Genomic DNA, 27204 nt, shown 5'->3' on the forward strand with positions numbered 1-27204 from the left:
GGCACTTTTCACATGGAGCAGTTTTAACTGAATAAATATGTTGCACCAATCCTGGTTATATTCAACTTACCTCCAGTGCACAAACAATGAGAATGGACTTTACAGTGAACTAGGAGACATCTTGTGTCCAGCAGTTAAACTTCTGAAATGAAATATATTTGCATATAAAAGATTCTTCAATTTTTGTGGAAAAAACACAAATTATTATTAAAAGTCGATTATTTTATATACATCTAAAACATGTCTGGAGGGGATCTTTAAGTTTGTCCATTCAGTTCCAGACTTACAAGCTTTTAGCCTTCCATCCGCCTTTAATCCCATTTGTTCCAGGGGTTTATACAAATTTATATGTTTTTAAGTAAATGTGTTAGTGTCTCAGCACAACAAGACAAAACAGGAGAAAACAAGACAGTTTGAACAGTGTCAACTCGGAGGCAAGAAGTACTGCCAGTAACTGAAGCGGTAAAAGACTGTGTAGCAATAGTCATCAAATGTGGATTATTTACATCAAACTGAGATATTAGAGAATAACATGATGGTTGGTTGTTCGCTAGACAAAGCAAAACCGTGCTGAATCAGGATGCCTTCCAAAAGCAAGTCAGCCTCCTGCTTGTCTGATTGATGAGCATTCTGGGAAACATCATTTTGAACTCCCAGTGATCCCAATGAGGATTTATTAGCATCCTATTATGTTCATCTTATAGTAGCAGCTTCCCTTGTACACTCTTGGCAGGCAGCTGAGTAATGATGGTTTTGTTGCTACGCACTCTCCTGCTACATTCACAACACAAGGCTTTCGGGCTTGGTTCCAAATTACTGCTCCTATCTGATTTTTTGGATCACTGTTCACATCTCTGCATGGATGTAATAAATATCTGATATCAGTATGAGCTGACAGCGATGACAGGAAACATTCAGAGGGTAAGAAAAGCCTCACTGCTGCCAAATTTACACCCGTGTTAGTCATAACCAAAATTATGACCGTGTGTCAAATGAAAGATGGATGAACAGCACAGGGAAATGAACATGAACTCTGAAATGCAGACTACATATTGTACACAAATGATATGAAACTATCAAAGATTGGAAATTGGATTATATTGGAAAATGAGACAGTGTTTAGCACTCCATTGATATGTGTGTGTTGCTACAGGTAGCACTGAGAAGATGAAATACGATTTAAGTAAAATTTGTTTTAAGTTTTATCAGATTTTAAGTTTTTATCAGATACCAAAGGACAGTACTGCACAGTGGTTTATTAAGACTATGACACAGGATCTTACAATTCACTAAAGTTATCACTTCAGCAATCACTTTATCCAATTTTTCTTTTTTTTTGGACGCTGTGTCTCATGTAAAGTTTATTTTACTAACTGTTAAGTTTAGACAAGTGTATCCCTAATATCTTGATAGCATTCTCCAGTCACTCTGTGTTGTGGGTAATAAGGAAGCAAGTTTATTTTTAAATATTCTTCATTAATCAACATCAACATGGCAAGTCTGACTCCTTTAGCACACATTACTGTTACTGTACAGTCAAAACAGGAACTGCTCTTGAATTACTCTTAGGTAAGGGGGCATGATTAACATTTTATAGTTACATTTTGTCATTTGGCAGATGTTTTTATCCAAAGTGACTTACAAGCGAGGCAAGACAGTCAAGCATTAGAGGACAGTGACTCAAAAGAGCCGTGGTACAAATTCTCAAGTAGCTGACCTGAGGCCTGTACTACGAAGCAAGTTCAACATAACCAGGATATATTTTCCTTATCTGGCTTCACTGAGCCTAACATCGGCCCTCCAGATAACCAGTACTATGAGGCTGGTTATCAACTAACTCCAGGGTTTCCAGTGCGTTCATGTAGAAGAGGTGGGGTTGTTAATTACAAGCAACATTATCAGGACCATGAATGAGTATTTTAAGAGTAGTATTATGAATAGTACTTCATATGATATGATATGAAACAGTGATATAAAGTACATACAGGAAACTTGTGTTTTAGGGACAGAAAAAAGTCATATTCAACAAAGTGAAATGTAAACAAGCCTGTAACCATACAACAGAATAAGAAGATGCAGAAACACAAGAAATAATTTCCACATATTAAAAAAGACTGAGGCTTAAAGTGCATGTAGGTATTATTATACTTAAGTATAGAGTGAGCATTTTTTGCTATGTAGTTGGATGATGAAGAAACTATTCTGAATATGTCACATAACAAAAACTTAAACGTAATGCCAGACTGTTTCTGCTACTGAAGCAAAGAGTGGAGAAGCTGTTAATGACTGACGAGGTCTATCTGACAGAAATATTGCATTTATAATCATGGGAGCCAATTAACAGTGTGTGGGTTATTTTTCGTGTTTATTTCCAATTATCATCACACGGTTGTCTCATGTTATTCTGAGCTGCAGTGATGGAATCAGAGTGTAAAATCATCCACACTGTCAGCTGTCACTCCGGGGATAAAATCCACTTTGCACAATTAAAATGCAGCTAAAATCATCGTTATGTGTTCAGTGTCGTAAACGATCTCTCCGTTTGTTAGAAGCTCTGTTTTAAAACCAGAGTGGAAATAAAAAGCCTGGAACAATTAAATGTTTGTACTGACCTATAAAAATTTATATTGCTCTTTTTTACTTGTCACTTTATTGTAACTCAGGACTTTATAAGTGTCTCAGCACAACAAGACAAAACACAACAAAACAGGAGAAAACATGAGACTTTGAACAGTGTCAACTTGGAGGCAAGAAGTGCTGCTAGTAACTGAAGCGGTAAAAGATCGTATAGCAATAGTCATCAAATGTGGATTATTTACATCAAACTGAGATATTAGAGAATATGTTCTGTTTTAAAACCAGAGTGGAAATAAAAATCCTGGAACAATAAAATGTTTCTACTGACCTATAAAAATTTATATTGCTCTTTTTTACTTGTCACTTTATTGTAACTCAGGACTTTTGTCCATGTTGGGATCCTGTAGACTCGTTATCTCCAGTGATCTGATTGGTCAGTGGTCAGAGTGTTGACAGGTTAACCTGGTCCGGAGCAGATTAACTGCTCAGCATAAGTTACCATGGTGATGTACCCCGGTAAGAAGTAAACCACCATAGTAACCCTGAAAACCCAGAGTTAAACCATAAGTTACCTCGTTCACCCCAAACCCTGCTTCGTAGTACAAGCCTCTGGTACAAGTGCAATGAGAAAGAGCTCTAGACTTAGAGAGTTTTTTTTTGTTGTTTTTAATTAAAGTAAGAAACACATGGAAGTAGACAAGTTCATAAAAAATACAAAAAAATATAAACAACAAGAAAGTAGTGCAACAATCAACAAAGTGCTAAGAAGGTAAAGGGGCTCAAGTGTTGAGGTATTTTCAGAAGAGCCAATCTACTTCATGCTTACACACAAATAATATTAGTTAAAGTGCTTTAAGTGGTAATGAAATAATAGCTACTGGAGTAATAATAAAATGTAATTTCTGCAATAGTCCAAAATACAGTGGCATTATTACTACTAAAAATATATTATTTAGCAAAATAAATTGTACAGCCCATTAACAAAACATAAATTAGTAAGTTAAACTAAATAAAATCAACTAAAATGTAATGAGTATAGTAGCTAAGGTTACACAAACAAAGCGACTTTGTTGAACATTAGATTTTTTATGATCTGGAGGAGACACACCATGTTTAAGGTTAACAAGAGATAAATGTATTAAACAAATTAAGCCAAATTAAATAGCGAACTAAATATTTACAGTATGGGGTGTGGAGATGAGTGAAATCCATGTGAGGTGCATGATGCATGAATGAATAGTGTGTGTCTGTGTGTGTGGGTGTATAATAATAAGTATAATCAAACTAAGGCAACATCACTAAACCAAACCAAAATGGGTAACTGTAGAGGAGAGCAGAGAGCTGCAATCAGCAGCAGCAACAAACAGTCAGAGGAGAGTGAGAGAGCACTGCCTCAGCTGCTGCCCAGTGTTAATAACCTGGACACACTGTGGGCCCTCAGGGGTTGCCAGTCGCCCTAACGAGCATCTGCAGAAACAGAAAGACAGGTATATCCCAAGGCCAAACACAGATGACACCAGGGGTCATCAACCCCCCCCCCAACCCCAGCTGGAACAAAAGTTTGGCCAACAACTGAAGGAACCTGAGGCTTTAACAACAGGTGACAGACAGATCCTGGCCCGCAGCGTTAAATGAGACTTTGTTATCCTACCGCATGTGACAGGAACATCAGGTTTAGGAGTTTTTAGTTCCCTCTCACCATCCAAACACACAGCAGGAACCTCAGGATCTGTAAACCCCTGTCCATATGTCTCTGTAACTAACTGTAACTGTCTCTAACACTGGCACGAATGCTGGCTCCACCACGGTTGGACAAAATTCACTTTTATGTAATATCCCTCGTTCAAACAAAAACAACAAAACCTCATTTCTAATCTCATCCTTACCTTTTTTCTCTGCAACAATAATGCCATAATGGTCAGCTGTTTGCACCAGCTGCTCTTTTTTTACAGCCATTTACAAACGCCACTGTAGGTGCCTCAAAAAACCCCATCAAGGAAGCCTTAATTACAAATACAGATACAGACAGTGATGTGTTCACTTACAGACATGCACTAAGACTAATACCAACCCCCAGCAGAGAATTATCCCCTAACTACCTAACCAAAATTTACCAACAACTCACCCCTAGTCTTCATGTGGTTTGCGGCAGGTATTTACTCAATGAAAACCAGCGGACTTGTAAAGCGACCTGTAAGCAGGCAACCCCAGAAAATCACGCAGATATGCTCCAGACACAGACGTCCGAAAACAGCCGATACTAACCATGTCACCACAACACTAAAAAAACCCCAAAACAAACAAAGGGGAACAGCCTAATGGGGAAGACTCTGTATACAGTGTATCAGGACAGTAACACACACCTTCTGAACAGCACACAACAACCCAACATCGGGTCAGAACCAAACCCTTCCTGCAGAAAAACATGATATATCTCCCAAAATCAGAAAACCAGAGCTAAATCAAATCAAAACCAAAGACCAGAGAAGCTCTGGCAACAAAGCACACAGCAACACAGCTGGACCAAATCACCTCATCAGCTGCACAATCACACCATGCGCCCACCCGCTTACCTGAGGCACAAAACAAACAATAATGGACGAGCCCCCGTTTGTTATGATCTGGTTCAAGTGGCCGCAACAAAGAGGAGACAAACCATGTTTAAGAGTCAACAAAAGATAAGTTTAATAAGCCAAATTAAATAGCAAACTAAATATTTACTGTATGAGGTGTGGAGATGAGTGAAATCTGTGTGAGGTGCATGATGCATGAATGGATAGTGTGTGTGTGTGTGGGTGTATAATAATAAGTATAATCAAACAAAGGCAACATCACTAAACCAAACCAAAATGGGTAACTGTAGAGGAGAGCAGAGAGCTGCAATCAGCAGCAGCAGCAGCAACAAGCAGACAGAGGAGACTGAGAGAGCACTGCCTCAGCTGGAGCCCAGTGTTAATAACCTGGACACACCGCGGGCCCTCAGGGGTCGCCAGTCGCTCTAACAAGCACCTGCAGAAACAAGGCAGACAGATAAATCCTAAGACCGAACTCGGATGACACCAGGGGTCATCACAGATTTAAAGGATAATTAAGATTCTTACAAATTACATCTTAATTTTATAGTTTTGCCAATCATTCGTATTGGTGATAAAAACTCAACAAGTTTATTTAAGAGATCTAGGGAGATGGAGACGTTGCTAAAAACAAATTTGACAGGGCAAAAAACACAAGCTGTCAGATGATCAGACAGATGCTAAAGAAACAAACCAACAGTTTAGCCACATTTTCTGAAAGCAAACATTAAAATTATTACTCAAAGTGTCTGTAGTAAACATCCACCACTTAACAGACCAGCTGTAGTAGTTACTGTAGTTCTATAGTGTAGTGTAGGACTCAATTTTAGTTTTACCTTCAAATTAAGTGGTTTGGATAATCTGGATAAACTGCTTGTTTGCAGCCTTTCTTGCCTGTTCTTTGCCCTGCTGGACTTTCTTGTAGCGATGTCACCGTGTTTCCAGATCACAGAAATTACTTGGTGAAGTACAATGTTATCTGATGAAAGCAATGGTCAGAGCTACTAAAAAACACCCAAGATGGAATTAACTGGAATCATCATTTAAATTTAGGCAACTAAAACTCAAATTCAAAGCCTCCGATTCATTTCAAATTACCGTCTCCTCCATATGAAGCTTTTGACATAACCAAGCTTTAGCTTAATTTTTCACATATTGAATACATATTTCTACTTTTGCTCATTTGACTTGTAAAATCTTTTCACGCTCATGTTTTTTTGTCATGCTGTTCACAATAATTACAAGTCCTCACTTTCTCTCACACTTCCAAGGAAAAAGATCTGAATCTGAAGTGTGTAGTGTGAACAGCTGTAGTGTGAACGGAGCTCTGCTTTCATTAATTATCACGTCTAGTCAAGTAGATAAAAAGTTATCTGAGGGCACTTTTCGCATAGAGCAGGTCTAGACCCAACATTCCCCCCATGAGCAAGCACTCTGCAACAGTGGCAAGGAAAATCTTGAGCTTAACCGGGCTCTAGGTTGGTGGCCATCTGCATCGACCGTGAGGGTTAAGAGAGAAAGAGGGAGGAGGAGAGGGGAGAGAGACACAGAGAGGCACAGCAACAACAATAATAAAAGTAACAACAACAATAATAATAGAAATATGACTAATAATAGCAGGTGTGGGTGCCAAGCAGGACCACAGGGGCAGCGGTTGGTCCGCAACCATGATCCACAGAAGCCCACAATCCATAACCAGGCAGTCCGTGACCATGATCCGTAGAAACCTGTGAGACGAGAAAGCAGGAAGAAGCCAAGTTAGTAACATGCATTAATGGTACATGAATGCATATAGATGGAGAGGGGAAGGAGGAGCTCAGTGCATCATGGGAAGTCCAGCAGTCCAGAAGTGCTAACTAAGGGTAAGGCTTCCTTAAGCAGCCCAGTTGGGGTGGGGTCTAAGAGGTTTATAGAGAATTAGAGAATTTTTGCGATGTTTGCTTTAATTTGAGGGTTTGGGAGTTATACCATGGAGCTAACCTCTTCTGTTTTATTATCTTCTTCTTTAAAGGGGCAATGGAGTCGAGTGTCATTCGCAGTGACCCTATGGCACTATCAACAAGATGATCAGTTTCAGAGGGACTAAAGTTAGCATAAGAGTCCTCTGTTGTATTGACATGGCATTGAATTCAATGCTTGTGGAATCACTTCCTTAAATTTAGCTGCAGCACTATCAGATAGGCATCTAGTGAAGACATTTTTGTCTAATGGAGTGTAGTCCAATAATAGGAATTCAAAAGTTATAAAGTAATGATCTGATAAAATAGGATTTTGTGGAAAAACTATTAAATGTTTAATTTCGACGCCATATGAACCAGAACAAGGTCGAGGGTGCGAGTAAAACAGTGAGTGGGTTTATTTACACTCTGAGAGAAGCCATTTGAGTCTAACAATGAGATAAACGCAGTGCTAAGGCTATCAACTTCCACATGAATATTAAAGTCACCTACTGTAATTACTTTATCTGTCCTAAGGACTAAGTTTCATAAAAACTCAGAGAATTCGGATAAATATTCAGAGTATGGACCAGGAGGACAGTACACTATAACAAATAGAATTGGCTGTAAAGTTTTCCAGGTTGGGTGTGAAAAACTAAGAACGAGGCTTTTGAATGAGTTATAAATAAATTCAGGTCTAGGGTTGATTATAAGGCTTGAGTTGGCTCCTCAGCCAGTGTCTCAAGGAGTGTGAGTATTAATATGACTGGGGGAGTGGATTCATTTAGACTGACGTGTTCTTCAGGTTTCAGGAAGACAAAGTAATCTGATATTAGATTGTTTATTAACACGACTTTAGATGACTCTCCTATGTTGTTAGTTGTGTGAACGCAGCTAATTTTTATTAGATTTTTATGTAGAACTCCTGTCTACTTTAGATTTAATTGATTTAAGTGATTTAAGTGGTAGGGGGGGCAGACACAGTTTCTATGGGGTTTTGGGTGGGTAACTGCTCTAATGGAAGGAATCATCACCTCTTGGAGAGAAAAAAAAAAAACGACAACGGAGCAAGCTTTAGAGGAGAGCTTTGTGCACTCCGACACCTTTTCCCCCCTCTCTCTCTCTCTCTCTCTCTCTCCTTCTTTGTGAAACTGAGCTGTGGGATGTTTTTACAGCGAGCGATATCATTCCCGAGTCACAAAGATTCTGGGCGTCTCACCACTCTTTGCCACTCTGCCACTGAGCTCGCACTGATGTTTCCATTACACTTGTCGCCATGGAGACCAACATCGTCTCCCCCATATTCCAGTGCATCTCTAAATCTGTGTCTTTCCCTTATAAACCTCCCAAACTAGTAGCAATGAGACTGCACCCTTTTTCACTGCCGGCTGCTTCGACACGGATTTCCCCAGTTTCTGCAGAGCTGAGGGAGCGCGATGGGCTTTGAGAATACTTAATGACTTCTGTATTTCCCTCTCAGGCACTTTCATTTCAGATGTTCCCCCTGTGGGTGGATAGCACATATTTTGCATTGATGCAACGCAATTGTCATGCATCTGGAGTGACAAATAGCACGCGTCTCACCTTGGGGCATTGTTGACTTCTCACAAGAGGGCTGTTTGTTATTGGAAATGTGGCTCAGACTAGCTTGACACTTCCCAGTACCCCCCTGGTGCTTTCTCGCTGATAGAAATTTATTATTGGCAAGTCCTATCATATCCTTTCGCCCTATCGCCCCACAGCAAGTGAAACGCAATAACAGGAGAATTGATTATATGTGGACCACAGAGCAGCACTCAGAAAATGTGTTTACTGTAGTCTCCCCTTCGTCTAAATGCCAAGAATCAGCTCTCCGCAGACGCCCCTCTGCCCGATGAATGATTAATGAGTCAGAGTGCTTCCATAACTGGCCACACAAACAAATTTCCACCCAGGTAAATCAGCGGTGTGTCAGCCCTTTGGCAGCGAAAGGGGAGATGCAGCAGCTTATGTTTTTAGAATTGGAGACTTAAGTGAAACGTTGCTGGTTTCGATCCTTGATCCAGCTGGGGAAATATAGAAGAAGCTGCGTTCACACAGTTTATACTCAAGTCAGATGAGCAAGGATCCCTATTAGCTTTCACTTATGCGGTTGCTCATCTTCCTCGGGTCTGTTAGTAGTTCACACAAATATACATCAGACAAGATGTATACTGTACATTAACAGATATTAAAGGACAGAAGGTTTCAGGAGGAATATAAATAAAACAAAATTAAAAGAATGAATAACAAAGTCAATGTAAAATAAGACAGAAACATAACCAAAAAGAGATAGATTTTAGACATAACATTACATTATAACATTATGTCATATTAACTAGTATATATTTGATTTGAAGTTTGAAACTTTTTGGATTAGAAATGTGTTTGATGTTGGTTGGTAAAAGGTTCCAGTTTGAGGGAACTCGGTATCTTTTAAATAATTTGTTTTAGGTCTTGGAAGACTTAGTTGACCCTTCTTAACATTCCCAGTAAAACGTTTTTGGTCTCTTTAAGTTGAGCCCAAAAGGATTCAGGTTTAATAGAGAAGATGACTTTCCTGATAAACAACAGAATACTTAGATGTCTGATTTTGACAGGCAGTCAGGATGATTTATCGTGCATTTTGATTCCACCAGTCATTAGACTAAAGGCACCCTGTGAATTTTCATTTCAAACAGAAACAGTTTTGTTTACTGCTGATGTTTTTTTTTTACCAAAACGCATTCAAGGTGTAACATGTTTTATACATCATAAAATGTTTGCTTTTTTTTTTTTTAAACCTATGTTGTTTTTATTGGCTTACAGTCTTCTTCTACTCTTGTACTGGCTCATGGTTGGTGCATCAATGCACCAACAGTTGGTATGTCGAACTCTATTTGCATATTTAGTTTAGACCTTGCTAGATGTTTTCATAACCTTGACCCCTGAGGTAAGAATGTCATCAACCAATGTGTTTTTTGGTAGCTTAATTCTCACTCAATGTGTATGGAATTTACCTGTATTAGCTTAACTGATTCATGTTTAGCATCAAAATGTGGAAAAAAACAAACAAAAAGGCGCCTTTAGACTGTGCGACATCAACGACTGTGTAAGTTTATAGCTGTATTAAAATCTTGGTCACAATCTGAGTCAGACTGTATAATATCAATTTGAGGCTGTCAGATTGTGCACTGAATGCTCAGTGACTCGTAGTGCTATGATGTAAATGGACAAAAATATATGAGAGCAGAGAGCAGAGGCACGTCATCAGCTCGCCTCATCCATCTGCACCACTCATATGTTTTGAAAATGGAGCAAAGTCACGCAAATGTGCCATGAACATATTAAGGAGAATAATTTTGTTTTTTCCATAAACTCAAAAAACTGCACTTATGAAATGTCATGCCGGACGGTGCACTCTGAGTCATTTCATGTTGCATTCTCATTTGTTGTCTTGTAGACGTGGGTCGTAAGCTGCAGTCACGTCGTTATAATTTGGTCTTAAATTTCTGTCAGTCAGAATTTTGCCGCAGGCTGTCTTTAGTCACCAAAGCTCTTCAGTCAGCGTCTCACTGTGTAATCTAGGATTGACAACCGAAGAGTTTACTATGATTCTGTCACGATTGTCAACTCTCGTCTCAGAGGGCCCAAAATGACGCAGTGTAAAGAGGGCCATCAGTTGCATACTCGAATGTTTGCTGTTGCTATTTAAATTCTCATCACATCCCTTCATTACAGAATACAAAGTCATCATTTTGTAAATCCTCTAATTCTGTATTCATCTATATCTCAAGGCTTTGGTCAGAGACCAAGGATGAAATATGTATTATCTCAACCCTGTGCTTGAGGCATGCATGTGCATCTTTGTGTATGTGATTGAATTCTCCTTTGAATTTGTGACTTCACCACCGGCTACTCGAGACATTAAGCTCCGTGTTTCTCTAGGCAAATAAATGTCCTCTGTCATCAAATGTACACAGTGATCTTTCTCATGGAGAGAAACATAAAAACCACACAGTGCTCCATCTGCTAGGTGTGAGCCAAAAGATCAGATCTGCTAGGTTTTTGTTCCTGCTTCCTCTGCACTAAAAAGACATACAATCTCTGTCATAAAGCAGGAAAAAAATTTGAATTAGCACACTAATTACTACTGAAGCTGCCTCAAAGAACACAAACCTGCCCGAGCTCAGTGGACCGTGGTGGAAGACTTGAAAGTGATGAGAAACTCGGCCACACACCTGCACAAACTCCTCTGAGACATTTACTGAAATATTGGATTTAAGTGCGGTTTTGAAATTCTTGCTCAAGTATTTAGAGAGACTTTTTACTTTTAATTTGTTATATTTCAGAGTGAAATGTACATTTTTGACTCCACTACCTTTATCTGATCGCTGTGGTTAATTGTTATATTGTTTTGATATGAGATACGTTCACAAAATATCTAAAATACTGTATTTTTAACTGGTTTCTCTTTTGTGCTTTGTAGCTTTTTATTGTCCTTTTCTGCCCTGCTTTGTTTATTCTTTATCTTCTTCCTCAACTTTTACGACAGCGTTAAAATTATAGATGCGTTTTCACCCTCTTGCCTCCAATATCAGGGATTTTATTTTCATTTCATATCTCCAGTTTTGGGTGGTTTTTTTTTCAGTATTTCATGGCACCGTCAATAATTTAACACGCTGACAGAATTCTTCAGTACTTTATACTTGATAATGAATTTCACACACACACACACTCTCATACACACACACAAAATCACTTCAAATGCAGGACCTTTTTAAGTAAATTGATTCGAGTACTTCTTTCAACACTCGGTTCAGTCCACACTGACTAACATTCACGTGGAGTGTGTCTCTAACATATAAACATTTTATTGTCTGTCAGAGCACGTCAAGCAAACAGAATCAGTAAAATTAAATGGAGCTGAAACCTTTATGTGTAGTAGCAGAGTGAAATCTGACAAAATGAAACATAAAAACATGTAATTTGACTCACTTTCTCTCTCTTTCTGTCTCCAACTCCTACTTGAAGAGGACGTATCATGCACATTTTCAGGTCTATATTTATATTCTGGAGCTCTACTGGAATATCTTTGCATGATTTACAGTTCAAAAACACTCCTTATTTAACTTATTTAACTTATATGTTTTAGCTCCAGTCTCTTTAAGGCCCCCCTCCCGATGAGCCCACTTTGTTCTGATTGGTCAGCTGTCAGACGCTGCCCCTCGGCAGACCTTCGGCAAATCGGAAAGCTACGTAAACAAACAGTAGTGGTCAGATTTCACTTCTTTTTTATCGTTCTTTACTCGAAATGTCAACTTGTCAAATACATCAAATACATACGTGTTTGAGCCTGAATCCAATCCTAAATATGCAAGTGGACAATGTGAACAACGGCTACGGAGAGGACGGCCATTTGTGGGCATCTGCGAACAATCTGACAACATCAGGAGGAGGACGTAGAGGTAACTTTGCAAACGAAGTGTTCAGAGCAGACTGAAGCTCTTGCTTTTGACTTTCAGGGAGAATTTTTACATACATTCACCTCAAGCTTTTGATCATGTTCAACATAGACGTCCAACATTATAACAATATTTAAATGACAGAAAATCACAAAATAGCATGTTATGTCCCCTTTAAGTTACATCTTTTATCAGCTTTGAAATGTTCTGATGTGCCTTTGAGCAAGGCTCCTGACCCTCATTGTTTTTCATCCTGGACAGCTCTCACAATGTGTCAGAAGTCTCGCTGTAAACAGAACGCCAGCCAACTTTCTCTGGATAAGTCCACACAAGAAGAAAATCAAAGTTCTCAAAGTATATTGACGTTTCCAAGGCGACCAAGTTTCTCAAAATGCCCCCCTGCCCCCTCCTCAACCACCCACCACTTGTCCACCGCTTCTCGCCCAAACCAGTCATTTTCCACCATTCAGCTCGGCTTTGACGTCACACAAACCTGCAAAAACCACCACTCACCCTAAACACTACATAATAATCAGACAAGCTGCTTGGATCCTGCCTCGAATAGACGGAGTGACACATGAAGTCGAAATACTGGGGCTGTTCACCGAAATCAAAGTCCTCTCTGCATCATTCAAAAAAGAGCATTTTTAAGATTGCGAGGACCATGAATAACAAAGCACTTAAAAACCCGACTATGTTTAACTATTTTAAACCATGTCTCATATTGTAACAGACATATTTCTGTTGTTACTTCAAGGGCAGGACAGCTTTCCTTCTCTCCGCTGCTCAGCTGAAACTCCTCATCATTTACATTTAAAATGTTGTCAAGTGTGTTTTGCTGACTGACAAATGATCAAAGCAAATATATCACAAAGTGTTTTAGATGCATAGTATAAGAAGTCTGACTGATTACCTATAAAATCCACTTGTATCAGTGTTTTGCTACAAGTTTGGAAGCAGATCTTTGAACACTTTGTTAGAAAAAGTAACACACATATAATGATGTGAAAATAATGAGTGTGATATTGTGGGGAGATATGTTTAAGCCCTTGGCACTAACGGCCTCTGCTTTCAGTAACTTCACATCACTGGTGTAAACTCAAACAACAGTATGAATATTTAATCTCTACGACGATTTGATCGATAATGTTGAGCTTGTATTAGAGTTACTGACAACAGGCTGAATGAAATCATGAATCAAACCAGTTTTGGAGTCTTTCTAAAGCATCTTTTACACTTCCCCATTTTGGCCCTTATTTGGTGTTTAACAAAATGGAAAAAGCTACAGGTTGAATCAATGCTGAGTTACATAAATCACTGATGGGAGCTGCAAAACAGGCAGGAAAATGTTGAAAATTATTACTGTAAGAACTCATAAACCTGGAGACAAAATCTACTAGCTGTAAGTACATTTTATTTTCCTTCCCCTTAACACCTACATCTCACTTCAACACAGAGTTTTAGCCCATAGCTGCTTTGGTGGAGAAGCTCACTGGCCAACAGAGGAATATGGTTGTAGGTCTAGCCAGTTCTTATGAGGTGTAAAAACGGCATTAATGTTGAGAGCTTCATGAAGGTAAAAAATCTGATGTGGTTTGATAGAGATATGATGTCATTTTTTTACTCATGCAAATCAGGTCTGGGTTGTCAGGTCTTGTTTTGATCGCTGTTTTTCACCGATACCAAACATGAAACTTGCATCACTGCCTCCCTGCTGTGATTCCTTGTCTTCTCTCAGCTACAGAAGAAATAACTGCTGTCACAGGAAAAAGCTCATGACTTCAATTAAGTGTTTTAACCCTCTCTTTATTCAACTGGTGGTTATACTGCCTTTTATGTGTTAGCAGGAGTGTTAATGAGAGAGAAAATACTCCTTTCATCATCCCTTAAAATACCATACCAATGTGTGTGTGCAACTTTTAGCTCCTACACTACAAAGTATGGATTTTTTTGCTGACCATTTTTTTTGCCGTGCTAGCAGAGTGGTTCTTGACGGTAATGTTCCCAGTTGGTTGCTCCACCACTTTGGTCCAGACTGACATATCTCAGTAACTAACTGATGGATAACCATGAAATTTGTTAGAGACAGTAATGGTTCCCAGACGTCTCCTAAGTGAAAATGATCCCCTTACTTTTCATCTAGTGCCACAATAAGGTGGTTTTGAGTGATATGCATTGACAATAGTTGATGAATTGCCATGATATTTGGCACAGACATTCATGTCCGCCTCAGGGTGAACTGTAATAACTTTGGTGATCCTTCAGCTTTTCATTTAGCGCCATCATCCAGTCAAAATTTCAAATACAAACACTTTGGTTTATGACCAAATACCTGCAAAACTAATGACAGTCCCATCAGCCTCAGCTGTACTTTGTGTTTAGTTTTAATTAACAAATGTTAACATCCTAACATGCTAAACTAAGATGGTGAACATGCTTAAAATAACCTGGTAAATATCAGCATGTGAGCATTTTAATTATGAACCTTTTAGCATACTGACGTTAGCATTTAGCCCAGAGCAAAGCTGTGCCTAAGTACAGTTTAACAGAGGTGCTAGCATGGTTGTAGACTTTGGGCGTTTTCAGACCTGCGCAGTGCGTTTCGTTTGGAAAAGGTCTGAGGAAGTGGTCCAACTCTGGAGCAGTTTGCTTGCGGTGGGAACGTGAGCTCAATCTGACCCAACTGCAAGGCGAACCCTGCAAGTTTGAGCTAAACGGCTCCTATAGCCAGTTGCTAGCAGCTAGCCAGAGAACGAATCGAGAATGATCAAGCAAGGTGAGGAAAACTACACTCTAACTATTTTTAACACCACCACAATTTGAAATGTGGTTGGAGAGAAAAACAGTCGCAGGGGATCTGCTGGCTAGGCATCTTATTTTATTTAAATGAAAACACTCCACTTTTATATTATACCAGGCTTAAAGACATTTTTTACTGTATTCAATTGGAAAAGATTACATTCTCCCTCAGAGACTCACACTGCTTTTGACAAGGCATAGTTGCCTTTTTTAAACCACCTTAATCTGGTTTAGGGGGCATTGGTTCCTTTTGTGAAACTACATTATTGCTCTTTGAACTTCAATTTCTCAGAAAGACACTCTTTGCTCCTCATTACTTTTGAAAAATGTAGTACAGGTGCATTTTCTTTTGTGCCTTTGAACCTACCTTATAATGCCTGTGCAAAATTAATAAAAAAAAGAAAAAGAAAAAGACAGTCTGTATCATAGACTTCAATCCCTCCTCTGCTGAGAGAAAGGCTTCAGCTCTGCATGCTGACAATCAAACATGCAGTGTAGGTGCATGAATATATGGCACAGGTGTTGCAGCTGCAGAACAGATGCTGTTCTCATGCATTTTTAATCATGTCTGCCCCTCTTGTCCAACACCAAGAAGAGGGTAACTGCTGGAGCCTGGAGTCTGAGAAACTAGCTGGCCCCCTCTACCTTGATGAATAAGTAAACACATTGAACCAGGCAGAGATGCAGTCAGTAAAACTCCCAGCTGGAAGCAAGAAGATTTGCTTTCTTCTGGAAGAAATGCTGTTTACTCGCTGATGATTCCACAGCTTGCTCCCTCTGAACTCCATTAACATTTTCCTCTGAGTCTGGATCCATGCATCAACTATAATTTTAGTCAGGAGATTGCATTTCAGTGCTTCATTCAAACCCCCAGCAACCCTTCAGTAAAGCGAGCAGAAATGTTGGCTCAGCACTGATGTATGGCTGTTAAAAGTTGTGGTTTTTAGGTTTTACTTAAGTGTCTTTATTTTCTTTCAATGAATAATTTATTGGGGCGTCCTGGTAGTCTGGCGGTTAGGACACACACCATGTAACCGCAATGTTTGATTCCAACTGGGAATCATTGTGTCATCTCCATGTGTCTCATTTCTCTTTAAACGGTTATGTCATCAAATTAAGAAAAAAAAAATCAATGAAAGATTAACTTTAAAGGATAAGGCTGGCAATTTTCCATATTTTTCTTATTGTCAACAAATCTCATGATCAGACTCAAACCAACAATGAACTCATCCTACTTACAAGTATTGTGTTTTTATCCAAAGCCTGATATATCATAATCCTCTGTGCCGTAGACCTCTGTTGTTGTCCAAAAACTATTAAAAACACGTAAATGAACCACACTGCTGCACTGGATGACGTCATTCTTCGTCCCTGAAGACAGTGGCTACTGTAGTTTGTTTAGAAATGGCTTCAAAGAGTAAAAATAGGGATAAGATAGTTCTTGATATGGAAGATGCCACTGCGCATGTGTGGGAACGTGGTTCAGTTTACAGAGCTTCACTAGCTTGTTGTCAGCACCAAGCGAAAAAATAGAAAAGTTTAGCATCTAGCTGGTGAACAGAGTGGAGCATTTAACAGCTAAAGAGCCAGATCATAGTCGGTAGAGAGTAAAATAAAGCAAAAAAAAAAAAGAGCAAGAAGACTTGTTGAAATATGACTCCAAATGAATGACGATGTTGCTCCGTGTTTGCTGGGTGTGTAAATATGCAACTGCTGACAAACTTATTTGCCACAACAACTTTAAAAGGTGTTAATATGTCAATGTAGTGTTTACAGCTTGTTGCCAAGTGGCCAAAAAATCAATTAATGCAGCTTTAATGTGGAGAAAATTTCACTGAGAAAATCGCAGATGTGGACAGTGATTCTGACATCTGAGGAACTTTAATAACATCATTAGAGCCATTTTTGCAAAGGTTGTGGTTTATTTTTCTTAACTATGGAACTGTGGAAGATGAACTTTTAAACTTCCTCATCATCAAAATGAAAACTCTGAGTCAGGATGACATTATTTTACTGGCTGTGAACCACTTCAGGTCGGACGGGATTGAGAGTTCCAAGAAAGTTGTTTTTGAACTTTGCCCGCGCTCCACTCATCGCTGTGTAGCACATAACGGGCTGCAAAAAGGTGTTAATTAATGTTAAGAGTTTTTTTTTAAATTACTTAACGAGGCTGGTGAAAACATCCTTCACCTTGTGTCTCATTATTTAGATGAACTTTGCCTGTGACTTTCAACCTTTCTTACTGGCTTGGGAAAATTGAACATCTAAGAACGGACATTTCTACCATGAAACAGGCTGTTTGTGTAGACGAATGTCTGCGAGGATCTCCATACGGTAACAGCGCCTATAAACCAACGCTTGTGTGTGATTGTCCATTCCCGGGGTCAGTGGGAGGCCCCGAGCCGCGGTGTGAAGAATGTAACACAGGCGCTTGGAGCCTCGGTCCTGGATACCAGCACAGTGGAGGGAGTCTTGGGCGGGGAGCGGAGTGACGGCACGGCGGTGTTGCCTGTGTGGAGCTGTGTAGTAAAGAAGGGACCGCTGTCTAAAACATGTCACTGGAAATACTACTATACAGTCAAAACCCCGTCTGAATCCTCCCAGAGAGAAGAAGACAAGCAGCATTGGTGGAACTTAACCCCAATCCTGACTTAGATGCGGAGACACTGGCTAATTAGCTGAAAGACAAACTCCACCGTGATGTAAAGTGTCAAAAGACAGACGCTGCTCAAAGTCAGTTCACCTCCTTCAACATAACCGCTGAGTACAATGAGGTGGGCGAGGTGTATGAGCCACAGCTTTGGCCAGAAGGGACTTTTGTACAGTGTTTCTATGAGGCACACAAACTCAGGGCTCCCGCAGGGCCAGCACATGTAAAAATACTTAATGCTGCAAGGAATGTGTGTGTGCCTGAGGCTGCGGTATCTGCTGAAATGTAGATATGATCGTGATTCATGACTATTAGAGTTGTGTCATATAACTCACATGGTTTGCACCTACGACAGAGCGCTGGAGAGAAAGCACGACGCCTCGTTATTGACAAGCTCCTGGAGAATTCTTATATCTTGTGTATCCAAGAGACTTTATTAGCTAAACAAGACCTAGATCAACTTAATTCTGTTGTTTTTCCACAACAGATCTAAGCACAAGAATAGAGCGTGGCAGAATACCTCAGGGATTGACCATTCTTTGGCATATGAAATATGATCCACTGATCAGCGTGATTAGGTTAGAGGAGGACTGGTGCATAGCAATTAAAGTTGTACATAACAAGAATGTTTTTGTAATTTTAAATGTCTACACTCCTTATGAATGTTACTGAAACAAGGATGAATATCTTAAAATATAAAATAACTCCCTATTTGGCCAACATTTAAGCACTGTAGTCATTAGATAGCTACACATATACCAGTGAAGCATGCATTCAACATCTTGGCTGGATCACTGTATATGTACAGCCGACACTCATGATTATCTAGAGAGATTTTGTAAAGTCTGGCTACAACAGATCACACTGTCCCTATGATATTAAATGTTGAGTCTACCTGAGTCGACCAATTATGATAACCACGAATAAAGTGGGAAATTAGATTGGTCAAGGCTTACAGAAGATGGCATCTGGCATTACAATTGACTGACTGACGAGAGCCTAAATAATATTGATATACAACTTGATACTACTGCAACATTAACTGTAAGAACCAAAACCACAATAGTGATCTTTGTCTGATGTATGATAAAATTGTGAATTGTCTAAATAATGGCAGTGAACCATTCTGCCAAAAAAAAGGGCTAAACAATATAATTTCAGGTCGGGATGGAATGAATATGCGTCTGAACTCTGTGTGGAGGCCAAAGAAAACTTTTAAAAACTGGGATTTATGAGGAAAAGCTAAGCATGGCCCAGAGTGTTAACACAAGAAACACACAAATGCTAGATTTAAATATGCTGTACACTTTACTAAAAGAAGTGAGCAGGCCACAAACTCCATGGCCAAAAAGCTTCAGCAGAATAATGTTTATGAATTCTGGAAAGAAGTTAAGGTTATCAATAACAGTCAGATTCCCTTGCCAACCGGTATTGATTGGGTTACAGGGTCTGAAAATATTGCTGAACTGTGGAGAAAACATTATAGGGATATTTTTAACTGTGTAAAGAGTGATGAATTTAATGTTGGCGGTGTGGTTATTAGACCCGATGAAGTGTGCTGTGACATTGAGAAATTGGCAGTGAACAAAGCATGTGACCTTGACCAAATAATGTATGGCATACTACCTGACTCTGTGTTATCTGTCTTATTAGTGCCGGTAGTCAGAAGCAAAACCGGTAAAATATCCAGCAAGAAAGAGACGAGAAAATTACAGAACAATTTCCCTGGCCAGCATACAAGTATTAGAAGAAATTCTCTTGAATAGGCTTCGAGAATACATAATAACCACTGACAAGCAATTGGGTTTTAAAAATAACACGGCACAGATTTGTGTTTGTATGCACGGAAGGAAGTTGTTAGTAAGTATAGAAGACATAAACACTACAATATGTATGTGTTTCCTGGATGAGTCCAAAGCTTTTGACCAAATGAATCATGGTAAATTGTTTGTTAAACTACAATAGCAAGGGGGGGGTGTATTTAATATATCCATATTTGATAAGGATTGTGCACTTTTGGTAATTTGCGTCAAACCGTGCAAGCTAGATGGGGTAAGAGTATATCTGCACCCTTCCTAGTGAAAGTGGATGAGCTTTCTAAAAGGTTAGAAGAGTGTAAGACTGGATATTTGGCTTACAGCTGCTTCTCAGAGTCTGCTCAAGTTATGGTGTGCAGTATGACATTAAATTGAACTCTAATAAAAGGAGTGTTGTCATGATTGCTGAACCCAGGAAGATCAGAAGCAAAAATTTTTTTCCCTCATTCTTTATGGCAGACCAAGCGCTAAATGTGGTGAACAAAGTAAAATATTTGGGTCACATCATCAGGAATGATCTAAGTGATGATGATGACGATGTGCAGCGCCAGTGTTAAAAAGCCAATATGCTGGCACACAAATTTCAAGTTAAAACAGCCCTTTTTAGCAAAAACGAAAAAGCGTCAGGTGGCGTTTAACGATGCATTCAGAATCTTGCTCAACCTCCCAAGATGGACAAGTGCAAGTCATAAGTTTGTGTCTAGTAATGCTCCCACCTTTTTCTGCTGCGTTGAGGAATTTTATGTACAAATTTATGTGTTGATTAATTGATTTAGAAAGTGTAATGATTATGGCCTTAACTGAGCCTATGCGAAGTGACGCAAGGTATGGAAACATTGAAACAAATGTCTGTATGTGTTTTAATCACTGTGGACTTGTGAACTGCAATGATTAGATCTGTGTTGTTGTCAACATATTGTATTTAATTGTTTTTATACTGATATGGACCAAAGTGTCTGAAATAAAGTAAAATTTAATTGAATTAACTCTTATCATTTTCACAGTTTTTGATAAACTATATCATAAATCAGTGTCTGTTTAGTTTCATCTCCTTCTCATTTATTCAGAGATTAATCGAGTCGCGGTGACGACAGTGTAAACAGACTCCACTGATAATAGACTCAAGGTTAAAGATGGGCTGTATGAGTCTTTGGTGTGAATATTCATCACGTTCATCAGTTCAGCACAATAAATAAAAATAAATGAATTTTAAGAGCTCATCAAATTAAATCACTGAAACACTGTCTGAACGAAAAAGCACCAAAACCTTCTCATCAGTGACACCCCGTCAATAGCTTTCCTGCTGCCTGTTTTCCTGCCACACACTCAAAAACACACGCACACACACACCTGCTCTGCAGAGTCCATGTGGGTTCATACGCTGCCTGGATGTCAACAGGCAAATTAACAATAGTGTTTACCAAATGGCTTTGTTGTTCAACACACAGGCTTATTAAAATGGCATCTCATTATGGGCACTGAGTAGCCATTTTATAAGAGATTAATTACATTTTTTGGAAGCACTTTCTCTTCATTATTATTCTGCGTTGCATATGGATTTGCTGAGACCGTAACAGCCCTACATATTCATATTACAGGAAGCTTCGGTTGGGAAATAAGCCAAAGGCGGAGCCGTGTTGGTGTGCACACCAGCACTGAATTTCAAACACAAGCTTTTCTTCTCTGGATGTGAAAGTAAGCCCAGTGTGTTTGCTGATAAATTAATGAAATGTACATCAATATATTTCTTCCACTGTCCGCTCACGCTCTTTGTTGAGTGTACACATGCGCTGAGGTTCAAAGTTCATTCTTGACCTTGGAAACAGCAGTTGGGAGGAAGAAAAAACAAATCTCTCCTGCTGATGGACTTTTCATTGATTGTTGGTGATTTCATTGAATTTTTTTCAGTACACTTCAAGGACTTCTTATCTATGTTTATTAGGGCTGCAACTAACAATTATTTTCATTATTGATTAATCTGTCTCCATTAATTGATTAGTCGTTTGGCCCACAGAATGTCAGAAAATAGTGAAAAATGCAACTGTCCCAACCGACAGTCTACAACTCAAAGTGTCCTATCATAGAGGAATAAAAATAAATAAATAAAAAACAGAAAATACTCAAATTTAAGAAGCTGGAACCAGAGAATTTCAGTGTTTTTCTCAAAAAATGACTCAAAACAACTATCCGGTTATCGAAATAGTTGGCAATTACTTTTCTGTTAATTGGCTGATTAATTAATCGTCTAATCGTAGCGGTTCTAATGTTGGCTTAAAAGCTGAAGACTAAAGTTCATTCTTGAACATGGAAACGTCAGTTGAAAATAATCTCACCAAAAGGCCCTTTTAGCAGTTGTTCTTGTTTTCAATCATATCACATGAGCTTCATATGAATATGTAATATATATCAAATATGCATCTACATTCAGTGTCACATCAAATCAATTTTCTTCTTCAGGAAGTCTAAAAGTCTACCGCTACACTACAGCCGCTCTGTGAGGCTGCTACTTTTAAGCTAAACGCTAAAGTCAGCATGCTAACATGCTCAAGATGACCATGCTTACATGCTGATGTCTAGCAGGTATATTGTTTACCATGTTCACTATCTTAGTTTAGTGTGTTTGCATGCTAATAAATCAAATAAGATATTTGACCTGATGATGGCATTAAAATATCACCAGAATTTTTACAGTTCATCCTGAGGAAGACGTGACTGAACCAAATTTAATGGCAATCCATCTGCTAGTTGTTCTGATATTTCAGTCTGGACCAAAGTGGTGGCTAAAAAAGCACTGAAGGTCTGTGTTGTGTCTACATAATATTAAATTCAACATTGCTTATGAAATAAAACAATGCTGCTCTTATAGCTTTTAAGCATGCGCCAAAGCTGAGCATGTGGTGGGAACACTAAGCTCCAACAGATGTGTCTGAAATGTGGCAAAAAACAAGGATTTAGCAATGTTTTCAAGCCTAAGCCTACTACCCGCTTTAAGTAAAATTATGGAGAGAATAGTATATGAGCAAATCCAAAAGTATTTAGTTGAAAATAATTTAAATACGGTGTACCGGCATGCATAGAAGAAGGAGAACTCTACAACTACGGCATTAACTCAGATGACTGATGACTGGATGAAAGAAATTGATTAGAAAAAAGTTGTTGGTGCTGTATTGTTGGATTTGAGTGCAGCATTTACAGTAATTCATCATAAGTTGTTATTGAATAAGTTGAGCTGTTATAGCTTTGAAGCATCTGCTGCTGCATGGATCAATAGTTGTTTCACCAACAGGGAATATACTGTACATTTTAATGGTAGTTATTCTGAGGTAAGAGCAGCGAGTTGTGGAGTGCCTCAAGGAAGTTGTTTAGGGTCACTTTTGTTTTCCATTTTTACAAATGATTGACCTCTAATTCTGAATTATGTCGCCATTGCGATATATGCAGACGATTCCACGATATACATACTTCAGCACACACACCTGGAGAACTTGGTAGGGTTTTAAATGAGGAATTAAAGTTAATAGAAGAATGGACAACGGTAAATAACTCGGTTAGAAATTGATCAATATAGAAAAGACAAAATGTATGGTGTTCGGTTCAAAATATTCATTAAATGTAGTACCAATTTTATACTTAACTATAGGAAATATAGATGTTGAAAGTTTTTAGGGATCACTGTTGATACTAAAATGTCTTGGAACAGCCAAATTGATCAAATGGCAGTAAAAATAGGCAGAGACATGGCTGCTAAAACACTGTATAAAATTAATGCCTAACTATTAAACCAAACGATTAGTGTTATCACAGTTAGATTATTGTTCAGGGATTTGGTCCAACACAACACAAAGTAATTTGAAAAGGTTACAGGTCACTTAGAATAAAGCAGCTCAAATTGCTCTTCACTGTCCATATCGAACAAGAGTCATAACCATGAATAATTATTTGGCTTTGTTTAGTGTAAAAAGTAGGTTGCATCATTCTCTAGTGTGCTTTATTAAAAACATCATCATCACTAAAACCCCAGAAATACTTAATAGTGACCTATCATTTTTTTTATAGACAGACATCATTATTCTACTCGGCTATAGAGTGCTAAAGAGTTGTCTTCATGCTTATAAAACATGTCCCTAAATGTGTTTTGGTATTGTTGTTCTAGTGCTCATATTAGTTTCGTTTTGTTACTTCAAATACAGAATACAATGAGTCATGAAAAACATACAAATTCATCAGAACATGTCTCTGCAAAACTGCTAAAAAGAGACCAAGATACATATTGACATATGAACAAAATGAATAGTGTAAAGTGTAAACAGCTAATTCTCTTCTCCAGTATAATGTCTAACTTCATTTTCATGTCAGTATTTCTCCAGTATGGAGGCAGTTTTGGGGTTTAGTGTCTTGCTCAAGAGTGCCTGAAGAGCACTTATTGATTGAGTTTGGAGCATTTCTTCTTCACCGTCACTTTTCAGAGTTTCACAGCTGTTGAGCCAATATTTTGTCCTTTAAAAAGTATTGTATTACTCCCCTGGCTATGTGTTCACCTCAATTTCACGGCAGGGAAGAAATAGACAGAATTATCATCATCACTTCCTTCTCTGGCAGCAAAAGTACTTTCAAAAACCATTTCACAGGATGGAAAATAGTGTAAAGAACAGAGATCACACTTGTTAGAGATCTGATATCTGAAAAAGACAGAAGATACCACTAGACTACTGTTTGGCTTGTATAATAATGTGCTAAACTTTTATTAATCATTAATTCAAGTCTTACATGATATTCTATCATTTTTAACATACTGGTATCATGATGCAGCACCGTTCCAGGGATTTGAACTGGCAACCTTCTGGTAAAAACATCCTTTTTTAGGATGTTGGATAACATTAATATAAAATACATAGACAAAAATGCTAAAATATGATAAGAAATATGACTATATATGTAATAAAATCAAATATAAAACATATATTATGAATTAAAACGTACACAACTAATGAAATAAACCCAAACATTCAAAATCTAGCAAAATTCCAAACATCAAAGCTCAGATAAAACTTCTAGTCCTGTCATGTTGAACATCTTAATCCAATCTGGTCATAATTCCATTATAATAATGGATAATATGGATAATAATGTATCATGTCTCAGAATTATATTTGTCAGAAAATACAAACAAAACAAACCCAAATAGAATCAGAAATGGGGGGAAAAAAACAAAATTACCTGCAGTCAATACAGCAGAAACAATCTGCAAACACAACACTGACAAATTATCACATCACATAAGTTAATTGGCAAACTTGTTGGCATACAGTTGCTTATTTACACAACATCGGTTTTTAGTCTCTACAAACTCCTGAAATATCTGGTTCTTTAGCTGCTAAATGCTCCACTGTCTTCATCAGCCAGTTGCTTACTGTGTCTGTCTGTTATTTGATGCTGGCAGGCAGTGTATGGTGAGGAGAGTGAATCAGAACCATAAACAGTATCCAGTAACAATGAGCTGAAAGACACTGAAGCACTCCTTAGAGGTGAGAAGAACTGCAGACAGGTGATAATGATCTGTGAGAAAAAAAAATTCACATTGCTCAAAATCAGCTGACCCATTTTTAATATAAAAAAAGTGATTTTAGCAGCTTTCTTTAAACCTTTATGGATAGAAAGCTTCCATCCAACTGTAACAACATAGTGGTTGATTGTAACCTTTTATAGATTATCATTACCATAGTTTAAAATGATCAAATCTCTTTAATGATCACAGTCGCAATTAAAGCGGCCCTTTTGCCTTAAGCAGGCATAATGCTCTACTTCTAAAGCCTAAACAGTTCTGTGCAGCAGGACTGCAGCACATGTAAATTGCATCTGGAGTGTATTTACCTTTCAGGTCAAAGACGAACATGAAAGGCTTTTGCAGTCCCAGTGGTGGCGACTGTAATGAGGATGGGCTCTCCTCAGCAGTCAGTGCTTTGACCCACATTAGCTCTTTGCCCGAGGCCTGCTGAGGCAGGATGGAGATGGAGAATAATAGCTGGATATAGTGTCTGAGATGCACATTGTATATTAAACGATATTCACAGAGTTCCACAAGACTGTGTGAAGTTCATAAACTAGAGGGGATTTTAAAAAAAAAAAAAAAAAAAGCCGTTAACAGCCCTTGGCACAGATTCCCAAGCACATCTAAGCACTACGATGCTGATCTACTCTAAAACAGAGCTGGAAGTATCTTACCGCAGAGCCATTACCTTTATTATTGCTCAGGTTGCCGTGGACTTTGAACTTTGAAGAAATTTGAAGTAACATCACTCCCTCAGTCTGCTTTATTTGCACAAGGTGACACTCTTCGGGAAGACCTTCGATTCAAGGATGCTTACAAAGGATATGAAGATAAAACAGGAGGGAAAAAAACAATTTTGAGGAGTGAAAATCAATAATGCTTTTAAAGCAGCATTAACAGATTTTTTTTGGCCACTTGGGAGCAGTGGAAAGAAGATGTGAACACAACACTGACATATCACCTTTTAAGTTGATATTTTGAACTGGTTAGCAAACATTTGCTTATTTTTACACATCCAGCAGTTACGGAGCAACATTATCATTCATTTTGAGTTGTGTTTCTGTCCTCCTTATGAATTTAAGTCCAGTATTCATTCTTCTTTACCTCTGTTTTTGGTCTCTACCAACTCCTGAAATATCTGGCTCTTTAGCTGCTAAATGTTCACCAGCTAGTCTACAGTTAACTGTGTCTGGTTTATTAGTTTAGTGCTGAGCAGGAAGTGTACAGTGGGGTTTTTAGAGCTTTCTTATCTGAAAACAGCTGCGGCTGAAAGCGATACTGATATGAGAGTGAAAGTGAACCAAAACAGTAAAGTTGTAGTCAGACAGCTAAACGATAAGCTGAAACTCACTATAAAGCTCTAAAGCCGAGAGGAGCTGCAGAGTCGCTGATAATTCTTTGTAGGTTCATCACCTCTCATATTACACATTGTCATTTTATACCTTGTTATGATAAGTTGTTTTGATAAAGATATAATGATTTAATTAAAACATACATCGTTTGATAAACTTCTATCATTTGTTGTCATTTATTTTCATTTCCTCTTGCACTTGTGAGTCCAATGAGTCAGTCATCTGTAATGTTATAAACGTGTTAATGCTGTCAGTAGAATATTAATGATGTGATTGTTTTGGTTTTTCAGCCCTCAACCGTCTTCTCATCTTCCATCACTTGCACTTATTTGGATTGACAGAAGTACTACAGTTGTGCATCACACAGGAGTCGCAGGAAGGAGGTTGAGGTAGATGATTTGTGTACAAAGAGCAGGACTTTTGTGTATCGTTAAGTTTAAAAGCAAAAAAAAAACCCTCTGTTTGTAGTTTTGTTTAAATGCTGATAAT

At 38.5% G+C, this 27204-nt stretch overlaps 1 protein-coding gene across 11 annotated transcripts in view; it reads left to right on the forward strand.

The window, feature by feature from the left end:
* Window positions 1-27204, forward strand: part of LOC121898106 (alpha-1,3-mannosyl-glycoprotein 4-beta-N-acetylglucosaminyltransferase C-like) — a 67734-nt gene that overhangs the window by 32964 nt on the left and 7566 nt on the right. For 5 of the 11 annotated variants that reach the window (XM_042413026.1, XM_042413025.1, XM_042413024.1 and 2 more), the window contains one exon: window positions 21414-21510. The exons of 2 other annotated variants lie outside the window; for them this stretch is intronic. In XM_042413026.1, the coding sequence (XP_042268960.1) occupies window position 21510 (1 nt within the window). In that variant the 5' untranslated portion in view covers window positions 21414-21509. Of the gene's footprint in view, window positions 1-15074; window positions 15326-21413; window positions 21511-27005; window positions 27105-27204 lie in introns of those variants that run through there. 4 more of the 11 variants (XM_042413030.1, XM_042413029.1, XM_042413034.1 and 1 more) reach the window with 2 other exon arrangements.

This window comes from Thunnus maccoyii, chromosome 5 (assembly GCF_910596095.1).
Source record: "Thunnus maccoyii chromosome 5, fThuMac1.1, whole genome shotgun sequence".
NCBI lineage: Eukaryota > Metazoa > Chordata > Actinopteri > Scombriformes > Scombridae > Thunnus > Thunnus maccoyii.